The following is a 16,603-nucleotide window of genomic DNA, read 5'->3' on the forward strand; positions in this document are numbered from 1 at the left end:
AGTGAACCTATGCAAGACGGAGCCACATAGTAGCAGGCTTCCCTCCTCTCAACATTTCAAATGGGGAAATCTGGGTGATGGAGCAAGGAGAAGAACGGTAGAACCATAACATGGATCTGACAGCATTAATAACGCACCTGTTGTCAATTGCCCACTGAATACAACGCACCAAACATGACTCATGCTCTCAACATGACCGTTAGACTGGGGATGATAAAGAGCTGTCTTCAAATGTTTAACACCCCCTGCAAGAAGAAATTTCCCAACTTCATCATTGGCAAACTGGACACCATTGTCCAAAATCACAAAGCCAGGGTAACCCTCCTTGAGAAACACATCTCTCAGAAATTCAATAACAGCAGAGGTGCTAGATTCAGAAACAAATTTGACTTCAGGCCACTTGGAGTACAAATCCACTGCAACTAAAGCAAAACGATACTGCTTAGGCAACCTATTGAACGGACCAACTAAATCGATGCCAACGTTTGTCTAAATCTTTTCTTAGTGAAGGTACAACCCAAATGTCCTTCATGTGTAATCTTTATGAGTCTGGGCCTCAAACCTGCAGGTGGAACTAATTTATCCCCCCTAAGGAGTATTCCATCATCAACAGAAAGCTCTTCAGATACCTTGCAAAAGGGTTGACACGCCAAAGGCAAGGTCTTCTCGCTCGGCCACTCAGTAACAACATACTGAAACACAACCTTCAAAGCTTCACCCAACCCTAACTCATCTCTCCATTCTCGCTCAGAAATGGCACAAGACTCAAGGAGATCAAGAGAAGCAATGAAACAACTTTCATCTGCAGTATCATCACCCTCATCTTCGAGTCCTTGAATGGCAAAACGAGACAAAAAATCTGCTTGAATATTCTTTCCACCATAGATTTGTTCGATGTCAAAATGAAATTGTAATAATGTGGATGACAACCTAGAAATCATGGGTGTCTGTTCTTTAAACTTCTCCCCGACAGTATAGAAACCAAAGGTTTATGATCAGTCTTGACAGTAAACTTCGTACCCCACACATACGGTTTGCACTTCTGTATTGGCCACCAACAAGCTAATAGTTCCTTTTCTATGGTGGGATATTAAACTTCTGTGTCTCGCAATGCCCATTTTTTTTATACAACAGGGACTAGGAATGGGTCATGGTAAACAAAAAAACTGGTAGCTAAGGTATGTTTTTTACTCCTACAAAGACAGTAGCATAGTGGAAGAAAGACAGACACTATGAGCAAAAGAACGGTCAGACGAGGACATTTCTAAGAATGAATACAAGGTGGGGGAAAGGACAGGAAAAGCAATGTGAGAGAATAAAGAAGTCCAGAGGAGTAAAAATTATCCACCCAGTTGTTGCTAATCTGGAGGGGGAGAAAAATGAATATTTTAATGTGCTCAACTCTTATTGCCTGTGGCAGGAGAAATAACCTCAAGATACCTCCCGGTCTCACTCCACCTATATCCCTTTCGCAGATCCCTCAAATTTCTAAAAAAAAATGCAAAGAGGACGCTCATTTCCAAAACTTCCTGCTACAGAATGGAACTCACTAGGACCAAAGGTGTGAAGTGAGCTGCAGTTACTAACTCAGAATACAACTTCCATTTTCTTGTTAGTGCATTTTGCAGAGACACCAGCAGTGTATAGAAAACCAGTGGTGTTAGATAATTCACACAACAAACACTTCTTTTAATTATCACAATAAATTACAAGAGGTTTCACAGAGCTATTAGTTTCACTGCCACTTTTGTAAATACTAGGGGTCTTATTTGCAAGCCTCTTGCGCCACTGGTGTGTCACTTTTTTTGATGTACCGATGGTGCACTGTGGTGCTCTATATTTACAAGGCCATGTAAAGCCACCCCGCATGGCTTTTTGTGGCCTTGTAAATATAGCCCCTTTTCGCACAGCACTTTACATGAAAGGGGCGTGCCATGGGTGTTGCTGTGGGTGTTCCCACACATCACCCATGGATTCTGCTGCATTACCAGATTTGCAACATTTTGTAAACCTGGGAATGCGTCAGAATCCTACGCCTCCCCCAGGGGAGGCGTAAGGAGGCACAACGAGGAGAAATACTTTTATTTCTGCTTGATTTTTCCACTTTCTATGCATGCTGCATTTTTCCACACACATAGAAAGAGGAAAACACCGCTCGTGATTGTTTTTGTGTAGGAAGGTTTTCCTTCCTGCACAAAAACAATAATACCTGTAACGCGCCACCCGTGCACCATGGTGCAAGGTTGCCTGCAATGGCGCATGGCAGCCAATTGTGCACCAGCACAGGGGGGAACTCAGGGATACGTCATATTGTTGTATATGATGCATCCATGTGCGTTGAAAGTGACGCAGTGTGGAGAAGCCAAATGGCTTACGCCACCGGGCTGTGTTACTCTCTTCTAAATAGGGCCCAAGGTGTATTTAAAGCTGTGTTCCAAGTAGTCCCATGTTCTTTTTTACCATTAGATGGCTGGTGCCAGCTTGATTGGCATTAGCAGGCAAGCATATACCTCCCCTAGTCTCTTTGTCCTTCTTCAATTCTTCATCACTGATTTCTGAAAATAAATATTGACTTTGCTTATGTTTTTCAAATACACAGCCTCTGGGAGGTTTTTTTAATCCTACTCCCATTCTGTCTCAGAATTCTTTCAAAAAAATGTTCTGTTTTACTGAAATGCCTAAGAGCAGTGGCAGCACCTACACTAAGGCAGAGGAGCGTCGCACCACTGCTGTTGTGCAGCAGTAAAAGAAAGGCCAAACAGTCATACGCACTTTAGCATGTTCTCCATGCAGGCTCCATTACAGCCTGCATGGATAACATGCCCAGGCCCCCAGTTCCTGTCTGCGTACCAAACCACGGCGCTCAGATCAATCACAGTGCTGCATTGCAGTGTTGTGATTGGCTCAGGGGAGCCTGGCTGATTCCTGTTTGGTGTAGAGAGACAGCGTTGGACAGAGCGGCGAGGAGGCAAGTTAATTTTTCTTTTTTTTACAATTATACCTCCTTACCCCCTCGCCCCCCTGCACCCCCGCCTCACCACCCCAGATCCATTCTGGCCAACACTGCATACGTAGTGCTGGATCTTTTTCATGGATTCGGCAATAATGTTTTCAGTTTTGATATTGGCACAAGATGTGTTATGGCATTGGATTGATTTATCATTTTCATTTTCCTTTATTTTCCTTAGGTGAAAGATTGCCTGCTCCTCTTAGCTTTATCAAATAGTAAATGAGTATATTTTACTAGAATGTGATACTAAATCTATCTATTTATATGTGGTATGTAATTCATCTTATTTTTCTACCCTGCAACAATTAAAACAGGGCTGCAGTGTTGACTATAGTTGTGCATCGTTTTCCTGTTCTGTGGATCCAGCTGACATCACCCAAGTGAACGTGTCATTTAGAATATGGAAGCCAACTTTTATCAGAGTAAGAGGAAGGCAATATTGTATACATTACTGAGAAAACATACTGTCTGCAATGTTTTTGTAATGATGGAAGGTGGATTGTCAATTAAGAATTTACTAGATTTTTCATCTCCATTAGTTAATGTCCTGAAAAATGTGTATTGCTGCCCTACTATTATCATACAATGAAGTACAAAAATGCTTTAATAAGAAAATGAAAACTTTCTTTCGAGTGGTGTAAAACCTGCCTCTTCTGGGGAACATGTCCTGAGTATGCTTTTCTCCATTTTCCTGCAGAGTACTTTGATGGTTTAGTAATTCTATGTCACCTAAGCATGTCCTCTTTTAATTCCACCATATCTATGCTCTGACGTTTAAGCCAGTCTGTGGGTTCATGGCGGTCATGTGAGCCTTCTGAGTTTTCCCCCTCTCAACGCAGCAGCTTTATGCCTCTGGGACTTTCACCCTTCCAAAGTTCTAAGTGGGTGCTTAGATATCCAGAAGAAAAACATCAATATCCAAGTTCCCAGTGACCCTCCCCTGATAATATCTGATTATCTGAGTGATAACACATGTAAATAACACGACAAAACGTTGGTGGTAAATAGACAGACTGGAACGCTGTGACGTGAATTATGCGGTTAACAATCAAATCATGCCATCAAAATGGCTGTACTCGAAACCTTGGTTTTATCAAACACTTGTCCAGAGTGGACATTTGTTGGAAAGATCCTAATGAGCCCTGTCAGAAGATGACATTAAATGCAAAGTGGAAGGGGAAGTGCATGAAAAGCAAATCAGATTGCCAGTCAGACCTGTACTTTTCATTTCCAGCGACTATGGTGAAGTAGAGCATTTGTTACACTGTTTCTATTTGTTACACTGTTTCTTCCTTCAAACACAAGATCTGCCCCTTACAGGTTGCTTCCGCTATTAACTGACTTAGACTACAGTCATGTGGGTATGGGTTGGCCCGCTAGATGGAACTGGAGAGCGTCTATATTAAAATAAGTAAGAACTGAACTGTTGTGGAGGGGTGGGGCTAAGGTGATGAACTACCATGGCTTCACACACTGCATAGACTCAGTTCCCTCTTCCACATTGTCTGTGGTAAAACCATGCCCTTGGAGATGATAGCAAGGCAGGATCTCATAGCATGGTTACTGATTCTCTCTGCATCAGCAGCACGTTCCTCTGTTGTAATCAAAGTGTATTTTATGCTATGAAAGGCTGTTCATTTGTACAGTAAATGCCGCATTACAGTCATCCAGAGTGTTGGTTTTTTTTTTAGTTTAAACATAGATTTTATTTTATGAAACTGCAACCAAGCATGAGTAATGACATAGGCTATCAACCAACAAATGACAGCATTAAATGAAATATAACCTATGTAATATGAAAGCCAGATAAAATAAATCAAAATAGTTGCATATAGAAATAATTAGTGTATATTATATGAGAGGAAGGAGAGGGGAGAGCGGGGAAAGAGGGGAAAGGAGAAATAAAGATAAGAGAAAACATTACTATTGAGACTAAATAAATATATATGATGTCGTAAGGACTTCTCTTCTGCTAACATTAACGAATAATAAAGAGAGAGAAATGCTGTAAAAAAACAGGGTGTAACTTCAATTTAAACCAAAAGGAGAGTATATAAATGTAAATATAAATCAAACAGTCTACCCCTATCAAAAAGTCATGGTGGTTTGAGGACTTCTTCAGATGAAGGGTGGTGACGGGTAGATTTTTGTGCAGAGGCATCTAAGAAAATAGTCACAGGAGACCATGGGCCAGATGTAGATAATCCATAAATACCGAATTCTTAATACCGAATTATACCGATTCGGTATTAAGAAATCGGTATTTCTTATGTAGCTAATGAATCGGTAGAAAATACCGATTCCTTAATATTCCTTATTACCGAATCGGTAATACCGATTCGGTAATAAGGAATACCTACCCATTCATTGCTATGGGCTTGGAGGCCCATAGGAATGAATGTAAAGCCATTCTGTATTAGCGATTCAGTATTACCAAATCGGTAATACCGGCAGGTATTTCAAGGGTGCCAGGGACTTAAAAAAAAAATCAAAAGTGAATTTTTAAAGGAATTCGTTAATTACCACCAACTTGAAGTTGGTGGTAATTAACAAATTATTAAAGCACATAAGCACTCTTTTATGTGCTTTCTACATTGCATTTACCGATTCGGTAAATACCGATTCGGTAAATTACCGATTCGGTATTTACCGAATCATCACCTACATTAGGAATGGCTAAATACCGGTCGGTAACCCTGAAATTTACCGAATTTCGGGGTTACCGACCGGTATTTAGCCACCTACATCGGGCCCCATATGTGTTCGCTTTTTAGGAGCAGAGACATAGGAGACACATAAGCCTGATCTAATCGATGGTTATAGCATACACTGTACCACCAGGATTGGAAGGACAGTTGTGTGAATTGCTTCCAATTTTTTGTTATTTGTTGAAAAGCAATGGCAATTAGTATATCCAGAATGTTTGTGTTATGGGAAAGGGTTTGCCAATGATCAGATAATGTACCTAAGAATGCAGCTTCAGGGGTATGGCAAATAGTATTAATTTGAGACCATACTTTTAAACCAAAACTGGTGTATATGGGGACAGGAAAAAAGCATATGGAATAAGTCTACGTGAGGAATGTTATAAGACCAACAGTCTAAGGACAGGGTAGGTTGAAATTTATGTAAAGATAACAGAGTAAATAGAATTAGATTATATATAAAGAAAAGCGTTTGAGTTGTGCTTGCTGATTGTGAGGTCTTGCGTAGTTTCAACCATAATTTGTCCCATATCGAGATAGACCAAGATGAATGAAAATCAGACTCCCATTGGAGCTCTGTGGGGTTCTTAGATCTGAGTATAGTGGGAGGACTAAGGAATTTGTAGAGGGATGAAGCATTAGCATGAGCACTTAAAACAGGAAGAATGTTGCGTTGAGATAAAGAGGATTGTGGTGTAGAGGATAGATGAAGTAGAGACTCTGTTACTTGCTTGATCAGTAAATTACATTTGGTAGAAAAGTATTTTGGTAATTGATAGTGATTGTGCATCAGAGAAAGTGAGAGGAGAATTATTTGAATATAGCTGATGGATCCATAGTAAACCTCTGTCCCGCCAAGTCTTCCAAAAAATGGGTTTGTTTTTGATTTTGAGAAATTTGTTATGCCAAATAGATGAATTAAGAAATTGATCTTTAGGTGAAAGGTGTGAAAGCATAAAAGAATGGAATAATTCATGATTCGTATTGTGTATAGGTGAGGAGAGAGAACGAGATTTATGAGTGAAAGTAAGGGATTCATCAAGGGAAAAAGGAGATATAAAAGAATGTTCCAAATCCTTCTATAAAGCAGGGGGATTAGGGATAGAATCTTTCAATGATTAAGAGAGTTGTTTAAGAAGAAAGGCATTATGATAGAGCTGAAAATCTGGAAAATTAACACCACCTTGAGCTTTAGAGCGCTTTAGTTTAACTAAGGACATACGAGGTTTCTTCTTATTCCATAAGAATGTTGAAAGGATAGAATTAATTTTTTGGAAAAAGTATGCAGGGAGACTAAGAGGGATACCTGAGCTCATGTACAAAATGATGGGCGCAAGCCTGACCTACCAAGATAAATAGAGACAATGCCATTTATCAGTGCAAGTAGATAGAGTAGAGTAAAGACGTGTCATGTTTAGGGAAAGTGTTGTTTTAATGGAAGGGGCAAATAAGAGACCTAAATATTTAATTTGTTGAGGGCTCCATTAGAAGTTAGTAAAAAGAAAATCTTGCTTAAAGCAAAATATATTTAAGGGTCAAATTCCACATTTATCATGATTTAGTTTGTATCCTCAAAGAGAGGAGAATGCATTAACTTCTGCCATGAAGGCGGGAATGGAAAGTTGCTGTTTAGATAAAAATAAGAGAATGTCATCTGTGTAAACACTCAATTTAACATGAAGTTTATCCTGTTGGAAACCATGTACATTAGGATTTTGTTTGATCTTGGCAAGAAACGGTTCCAAAGCAAGGATGAAAAGAAGAGGGGAGAGAGGACAGCCTTGTCGAACACCTCTCTGTTGTGTAAAAGGTTCAGAAAAGGAACCATTGGTAAAAATAGTGGCTTTGGGAGAGGTATATAGCAAGGAAATATAAGAAATGAATTTGGGACCAAAACACCAGTCCATCCGATCGAAAGCTTTCTCTGCATCTAAAGAGATAGCTGCAAGAGAATGTGGGTATTTGTGAGCGTTATGTAGTATATTGAAGAAAGTGCGGGTATTATCTGAGATATTGCGTCCTTTAATAAAGCCAGATTGTTCTTTGCAAATAATAGATCGCAAAATAGGTTCTAAACGAAGAGCAAGTATTTTAGCAAATATTTTATAATCTGAATTAATTAAAGAAATCGGTCTGTAATTTTCAAATACATGGGTATATTTCCCGTCTTTAGCGATCAAACAAATAGGAGCCTCTTGAAAAGTACCGGACGAGGCTTTAGAAGAAATAAAATATGAAAATAAGGACAACAGATGGGGAAGTAAAGCTTTGGAAAAATGAGAATAACATTCTACTGGGAATCCATCAGGACCTAGTGCTTTACCAATCTTTAGGAGTTTTAGGGCATGAGAAATATCTTTTTTGGAGATGTCTTGCTCCAGTGAAGAAAAATTAACATTTATGGGAAATTGCTTTTGTATGGAAGCAAGATAATATTGTATGTCTATGGAATCAGGAGAAGATTCAGGAGTATATAGAGAGGTATAAAAATGTTTAAACTCATCTAGAATCTCCGAATGTTTAGTGATTGGAATGGAAGCAGAGTTTAATACATAATCAATATTTGAATGGTCTTTTTTAATTTTGAGGTATGAGGCAAGAAGCTTTCCTGCTTTGTTTTGACTACCATAGTATCGAGCACTACCTCTAAGAAGATAAGCAGAACCATTTTCTGTGGATAACTTATTGTATTTAAATTTTTCTTTAATCAAAGTATTAAGATCAGCTGTAGAGTTTTTTAATGTATATAAGGATTCAATTAATTTAATGGATTTAGGAATTTCATTGGCATTATGAGAATTTTTACGTTTTAGCAACATAAGAAATGATAAAATCTCTAGCAGAAGCCTTAAAAGAGTCCCAAACAATAGAAAAAGAGGAGACAGACAATAAATTATGTTAAAAAAATTCAGTAAAGAAATCTTCAAAGGAAGATGTGAAGATCTGGTCAGCCAGTAACGAAGTATTAAAACGACATCTTTTAGTTGAAGTATTAAGGGGAAGTAATCCTAGGTCTAAAATTACAGGGGCATGGTCAGAGATTAAAATGAATCCGATATCTGCATGTAGAATAGCTTGAGTTAGTGCTTTTGAGACAAATAAATTATCTATTCGGGACTGTGAAAGATGAGTGGGCGAGAACAAAGTGTATTCACGAAGCTGTGGGTGACAGAGTCTCCAAGAGTCAATGAGGGATCTGTGAGTAAGGAGATTGGTGAATTGTTGGTGCATTGATGAGGAAATGAAAGGTGATTTGGATGTAAGGTCTATGTAAGGGTCAATGATTAAATTACAATCCCCACTGAAAATAATATACGGAGTATCAATGGACATTAAAAGTGTGGAAATATGTGGCCAGAAAGTGTTATCTAGTTTAGTAGGTGTGTATATGTTAAATAAGGTGATAGGTACATCATTAATTTTAAGGTGAATGATTAGCCATCTACCATCCTCATCTGAGTGTTCAGAAAGCAAATATACTTTGAGTTTTTTATGAATAAGAATTACTGCACCATTTCATTTACTAGTGCCTGGGGAGGAAAAAACATGTCCTACCCATTGTCTTTTGATCTTAAGGACTTCAGAGGCTATTAACTGGGATTCTTGTAGAAAGACAATATCAGACTTAAGGTGAGATAAATGGGAGAGTACCTGTTGTTGCTTAATAGGCGTACCCAAACCTCTAACGTTCCAAGAAACTACACGTAAAGTCATTAATCAGCCATATAAAACAGAACCATATACAATAGTATAGCATAAATATAAATGTAATAAACATTTCGTAATAATTAAGGGGAAGAGAACGATAAAGAATGTTTGAAGTGTAGAGTAAAAGAAGAAAGAAAAATGACGGTGAGCTAAAGATAGAATAGGGAAGTGAAGAAAGAGAAAAGAGCAATGTTTTGAGTAAATCAAAGAAAGCAAAGAAGAAAATGAAGCAAGTAAAGAAAGAAAGAAGGAATGTTGAGAAAGGAAAAAATAGAGAACTGACAGAAACAGAACATCAAAACATACCAAAGACTCAAACATAGGTGGAGGGTGTTGAGACACTGGACGTGAAGACGAACCAACTTAACACCGCTGGGGGAAGACCACGAGGAAGGCAAAACATACTATATGATATTAAACAACAGAAGATAGGGATCATAAAAGATTGTACCTGAAATAGGGGGAAATGTAAGAAAAAAGATAACATTAATTCAATATTCAAGAACGAAGAAAAACAGAAACTAAATATATGAGTACAAATATAGAATAAAAAATGATAAGAGACGTACATAAGGAGAGAATATAAAAATAATTTTAAGGAAAAAAGATACCGTGGAAGGCAAGAACAACTAAGAAAAAATAACAAGTGCAATAAAAGACATAGAAAAAGAAGAAAAAATTAATTCAGTTATCATGAATCATAAACACATAACATAAATACACAACTACATTCTGCCATTGAGAAAATGAGAGTTTCATGAAATCGAAGATGATGTTCCTGCAAAATCCATAGATTCCTCTCTGCAGTTGTTAAGGAAACGTTGAAGTAGAGCCGGGTCTTCATAAGTGGTAGTTTTATTTTTATAAGTTACTTTGAAGAGGCAGGGGTGTATCAATCTGAATCTGGCATTTAAATCTCGTAGTGGTCGCATTGCTAGAAAACTTTTCCTTTTATCTGCCGTGGTTTTGGCATAATCTTGTGAGAAAAACAATTGCGATCCTTGCCAAGAGATGCGACATTTAGTTTTGGCTGTTTGTAGAATTTTCACTAAGTCAGTGTATTCCAGGAAATAGAGTATGACACCTCTTGGTTTAATCTGAGATGAAGAAACAGAGGGAGGACGACCTAGTCTATGAGCTCTTTGTATGTTCAAAGGAGGAGAGTTTGGAAGATCAAGCACCTGTGGGATGAAAGACTGGAAAAAGGCGATAGGATTAGACCCTTCCAATCCTTCGGATAAACCATAAATGCGTAGGTTATTCCATCTATTGCGATTCTCGAGGTTTTCGACCTGCTTCTAAAAGTGTAAAATTTCAGCTTTCATAGGGGAGATTTGACAAGAAGAGACCTGCAATGATTCGATTTGACTCTCCGTAGAACTAAGCTTAGATTGAAGTGAATACCAGTTATCCTCGAGACATTGTAGGTGGGTATTCTTCTCTGTCATATACAGCTTAAGAGCACGTACTTCATCCAGAAGCTGTTCAATTGACAGAGGTGGAGGGGAAACAGTAGGTGTAGGAGGATTTGTTTTACCTCTCTTGCTAGAAGATAGTGACGATGATGCCCCTGATTTGGGTGTAGTTTTAACATTAACTTGCGAGGAAGAAGGGTTGGAAACAAGTGAAGAAGTCTGCATGGTGGATGAAGCCTCATTGGGGTGTGGTATTATTGTTTGCGCAGGGTCCTCTAAGTAATCTTGAAGAACAGAGAATGGGTTGGAGGTAGATAGCATAGTTGATTTTGAGCGGGAGGCAGACAAATTGGGTAGAGTATTGCTGCGACCTCCTCTGGTTCTCCCCATAGACATGAGAAACAACACGAAGGCAAATATGTGCAGGATAGAAAATTGAAAAGATGTAATAGGATAGCACTCATACCTCAGAGCAGTGTTTCCCAAACTATGGTCCGCGGACCCCCAGGGGTCCGTGACACATTCCCAGAGGGTCCGCAAGCAACAGTTTTAAAAGCACTTCAAAGTTCCTTGAATAATCTGTAGTTTTAGGGCAACTATATAAGTGTCAAGATAACATCCAGTGATTAATGTACCTGCTGGAGAGAGAAGCGTGTTTTGTTCAGTAGCAGGTTTGACTCATCTAAGGTAGCGCAGAGGGTTAATATGCCTGCTGCAAAGAATGTGTACCATGCATTTTTTATTTGTGCAGTTTATGAGTTACAATCATAATCTAGCACCTTAAGCTATGCCCTGCCATCAAACAGCTGAATGCAAACTGCATGGTACAAGTTAGTATGCTATCTGTTTTTCCCAGTCTTTCATAATCTTCATTTTGCCCAAAAAGTTTTTTTGGGTATAATTAAACTGTTATAATTAAAGTCAAAGTTAACCCCTATGTTACATTCTGTATCAAGATGTTGTGCTTCTCCAGACCAAGCACTCTTAAAAAATGCTCCCCGGTATGGATGACATGTGAATCCTACACCTTGAAGTCCCCTTTGCCTTATATAACATAACATTTTCTATACACTGATTTACACACGTATGATTCATTGTCTCTGTATGTGTGTGATGTAAAGTGCTCTGACACCCTACACTTGTATGAGAGATCCTATAAAACAAATGAAATACATGTGACAGAGGGGCCGTTGAGAGAAGAGAGGCACTCTTGAAGAGTGATAGTGAGGGATTCATAAAAGAGCCCCAAAAAGATTGTTGTATTGGTGCATAGTAAGGTCATCATTTACTATGCTTTAAAAGCAAATTCAATTCAATATATAATGACAAATGTGTTGCAGAATGCACCATTTTTCCCCAAATTTCCTTGGTGGGAGAGCCCCCCAAAGTTTGCTTTGCAGTGGCCAGGCTCACTCACTGCACTTAGTACTGGGACTGGTCTGACAACATTTGCCAGGGCTGCTTTGGGTTTCCAGTCTGGCCCTGGCAGGAACCTCATACTACGAAGTAGAACCAAATATTGAAAAGTTAGTTGCCGAAATGCAGCACTAACCATCCCATTAAAAGTTTTCGATTTTGCTAATTCTTTCTATATAAAATATTAAAATCTTTAGTGATTCGAGTATATGTTTGGTGTGCACAAGTGTGTGTTTACTTTTTTTCAAGCTACTGTTTTAATGTTTGAAATTTAAATCGTACAAATTGTTTGGGGGTCCTTGGCTTCCAATAGTGACTCAATAGGGGTCCTCAGGAGTCAAAAGTTTGGGAACCACTGCCTCAGAGCATTCACAGCCAGAGCAGTAGTGTTATTAGACCTTTAGTGATCAAACTGGTAAAAACAAATAGTGTTTATACGAAGAGAAATTACTGTGGTAATGATGAACTGAAACCATAAGGTGGCAATTATTTTCTTCCAAAATAGTAGAAATCAACCATTTTCTGAAGAACTGGCATTTACATAAGGAGAAAATTGTAGCAGTGACTAGATATTTGAAAGTGCCACAAAATGGCAGTCATGTGTTAGTTAGAGAAGTCACTGTATGCCATATCAAGTTGTAGAGAGCCAGCACGAAAAGATATTGTAGAATTTAAAATATTATTTCATATATGCCACTTCTCCTTCACCAAAGCAGATTGTAACTGAAAATCATTTCAAAGAAGTGATTGTATGGAACCACAGGTCACAGAGTGCAGTACAGGGCAGAGAGGAAAACAGCAGGAAAAAGGGGATTACCTCCGTGGTACCTTAAGAAAAAGCATTTAGGGGCTGAAGTGCCCTGTCAGAGAAAAACGTCTCAATAAAAGTGGCATTCCTGTGAAATGGCGACCGCTATGTGAGGCAAAGGTTATGTGGTGCGCAAAATGGCGGTCGTGAGCACCTCATGCAGCGCGTCTCCCAACGAAGGCACAGTTCATGTCAGGGCGAGCTTAACGCGAGATAATAAAGATATCCTTTAATGCAGCAGAGATTCCGCTGCTCGATTCCTCCGTAAAAGTTCCCTTTTATGCACTCCCACCGGTGAAAAACTGACGGCTTCCTCGGGAATCGCCCAGAGCAATATCAGCCATCCGCCATTCGCGTTGGTGCTCAAGCCACCATACCCCCATCCAGTGTGTTTAAGTTGGCAATGTATTCAGATTTTTGACTGTGTGACATGGAGGAAAGTTATGAATGAGAGGTAGACGTGAACTTCTCAGACATGAAAATTCTCTTGTTCTTACACAGGCCTTGCAATCGGATGTATGACGTTACAACGCACACTATTACAACGCATGCACTTACAACGCATTTTTTACAACGCATAATCCATTACAACGCATGACATTACAACGCATGCCACTACAACGCATTTTAAAAAAATACCTTTACAACGCACTACCATTACAACGCATACTACCTTTACAACGCATACCATTACAACGCATAATATTAAATTACATTTAAGGTAAGTATTAGATAGTATAGGGGTAAAAATTACTATTCTAACTCCAGGGGGTGCAACAGTAGGGTAAGTGTTGGATAGTGTAGGGGTAAAAATTACTATTCTAACTCCAGGGGGTGCAACAGTAGGGTAAGTGTTGGATAGTGTAGGGGTAAAAATTACTATTCTAACTCCAGGGGGTGCAACAGTAGGGTAAGTGTTGGATAGTGTAGGGGTAAAAATTACTATTCTAACTCCAGGGGGTGCAACAGTAGGGAAAGTGTTGGATAGTATAGGGGTAAAAATTACTATTCTAACTCCAGGGGGTGCATCAGTAGGGTAAGTGTTGGATAGTATAGGGGTAAAAATTACTATTCTAACTCCAGGGGGTGCATCAGTAGGGAAAGTGTTGGATAGTATAGGGGTAAAAATTACTATTCTAACTCCAGGGGGTGCATCAGTAGGGTAAGTGTTGGATAGTATAGGGGTAAAAATTACTATTCTAACTCCAGGGGGTGCATCAGTAGGGTAAGTGTTGGATAGTATAGGGGTAAAAATTACTATTCTAACTCCAGGGGGTGCATCAGTAGGGTAAGTGTTGGATAGTATAGGGGTAAAAATTACTATTCTAACTCCAGGGGGTGCATCAGTAGGGTAAGTGTTGGATAGTATAGGGGTAAAAATTACTATTCTAACTCCAGGGGGTGCATCAGTAGGGTAAGTGTTGGATAGTATAGGGGTAAAAATTACTATTCTAACTCCAGGGGGTGCATCAGTAGGGTAAGTGTTGGATAGTATAGGGGTAAAAATTACTATTCTAACTCCAGGGGGTGCATCAGTAGGGTAAGTGTTGGATAGTATAGGGGTAAAAATTACTATTCTAACTCCAGGGGGTGCATCAGTAGGGTAAGTGTTGGATAGTATAGTGTAATATTATGCGTTGTAATGGTATGCGTTGTTATGGTAGTATGCGTTGTAATGGAATGCGTTGTAATGGTAGTTTTTAAAAATGCGTTGTAGTGTCATGCGTTGTAATATCATGCGTTGTAATGGATTATGCGTTGTAAAAAATGCGTTGTAATGGTAGTGCGTTGTAAAAGTTGCGTTGTAAAGGTTGTTCCCCCTTGCAATCAAGTGCAACAGTTTAAAATATGGGGCTTGGATGATAAAATTAATTGAGAACGCTCTCTGCCACACACTTCATGGAAATCCAGTTAATTCTTTAGAAAAAGGGGTAAACATTGTACAGACAGGGGTCTCTGAATCCCTGTATCTGGCTTTAAGGCAGCAGAATAGGTAATTGTAAACACTATGAAGAGCAGAAATAGATTAGATGTCATGATACACCGGGGCTTATTTACAAGCTCCCTGTGCCGCTGGGGCGCCACTTTTAATGTGGGAAAAAGTGACGTACCAGTGGGGCACGGGGCTTGTAAATAAGCCCCAATGTATTTTGTTAATTTGCTGACTCTTTTGTCAGATGGATGAAAACTAGACTGCTGTGTAATAAAGCATGGTGTTCACCTTCAATTTCGCATTGGACGTCTTTACCCAAAGCAGCACAGGACCAGATATGTAATAGGGCACAACAATATTAGAGAACATTACAAGATGGTAGTTGATGTCTTAAAGGTAACAAACATGAAAGGGATTTCCCGACTATCAAATCTTCCTTCAGTGCTTAATTTGGGCAGGTGGTTGCAGGTGGGCCCAGTAGCACTCATCTTTGTGGTCTGGCACTTTTATTTCCTCAACAAACGTTGATCCAGAGCAAGAGATATAAAAATACAAAAGGGGGAATGAAGGAGTAAGAGGTAAAAACAAAGGTAGAGGGAGAAAGCAGAGATGAAAAGGAACCTGTGAGATAGAAAGGCAGAAGGTGTATGGTGAAGGGTTAAAGAGGTATGAGGTGAAGTGAAGACTACACAGCCTTGGTATTCAGCACCAATATTTCTGATATAACCAGGCAGAGTCTTCTGAGCAAATCGTTGGGCCTTGACATTATTATTTTACAATTTATGCAGTAACTTCGAAGAAGATAAACAATGTTTTAAGATCACAGCTAGAGCAGGAGGAATCCTGGAATGCTGTCAACCAGCAAATGCTGAAGAGTAGGTCCGGTTTTGTTGCACACAACTCCAGTAGGATATCTAGAGTTATAGATGTGTAACAGTGAATAATGGGAAGTTTTCCACTGAGGGGTTGTGAGTGACAGCAAACCGACAACAACAGCGAAGCTTGGGTTATTTAGGATGTCACTCAGAGCCTCAAAGTGAAAAACATCAATTTTTCACAGTTAAACCATCTATAATTATTCGTTATGTATGGCCCTCAAAACCTAACCTGCTCCTGCTTTTTAACTGCTATGTAGGGCAGAGGAGTAATAGGGAGCCATGCATCACATAGTCTCTCATTACAAAGATAATACAACCACCTGTCCTCCTGCCACCCATCCCCACCATCTTTTATGCCTTCCTTCCCCTCCCAAAACTGTGCTCTCTGCCTTACATCGAGCTGAGAGCCAGTGCTGCCCTTTCAGAATTCCGGAGAGCCCTGTCAGAGCAGGCAAGAATCCTTTTATGACATAAAATAACTTGTTTCCCACTGTTGCTACATCATGGCAGTTAGTAGCCAGAATTAGAACTGGTATTCATAATGGTGGGCCTCGGTGAGAGCTATACACAGCATTTAGAATTGCTGATAGATAACTGTGAATAACGGGATGTTTTTCACTGAGGGGCTTAAGTGACATCAGATACACAAGCAAGGCAAACCTCAAGTGGTCTGTGATGTTTTGTTTGAAAAGCTTTATTAGCATTTAGTAAAGTACAAACATACCAGCAA

General features: G+C 39.3%; 1 protein-coding gene across 2 annotated transcripts in view; it reads left to right on the forward strand.

Moving 5' to 3' along the window:
- Positions 1-16,603, forward strand: part of ITGA1 (integrin subunit alpha 1) — an 880,323-nt gene that overhangs the window by 808,942 nt on the left and 54,778 nt on the right. For both annotated transcript variants that reach the window (XM_085631246.1, XM_085631248.1), the window contains exon 27: positions 3,325-3,432. In XM_085631246.1, the coding sequence (XP_085487372.1) occupies positions 3,325-3,432 (108 nt within the window). The remainder of the gene's footprint in view (positions 1-3,324; positions 3,433-16,603) is intronic.

The sequence above is a fragment of the Triturus cristatus genome, chromosome 2_1 (genome assembly GCF_964204655.1).
Source record: "Triturus cristatus chromosome 2_1, aTriCri1.1, whole genome shotgun sequence".
Classification (NCBI taxonomy): Eukaryota; Metazoa; Chordata; class Amphibia; order Caudata; family Salamandridae; genus Triturus; species Triturus cristatus.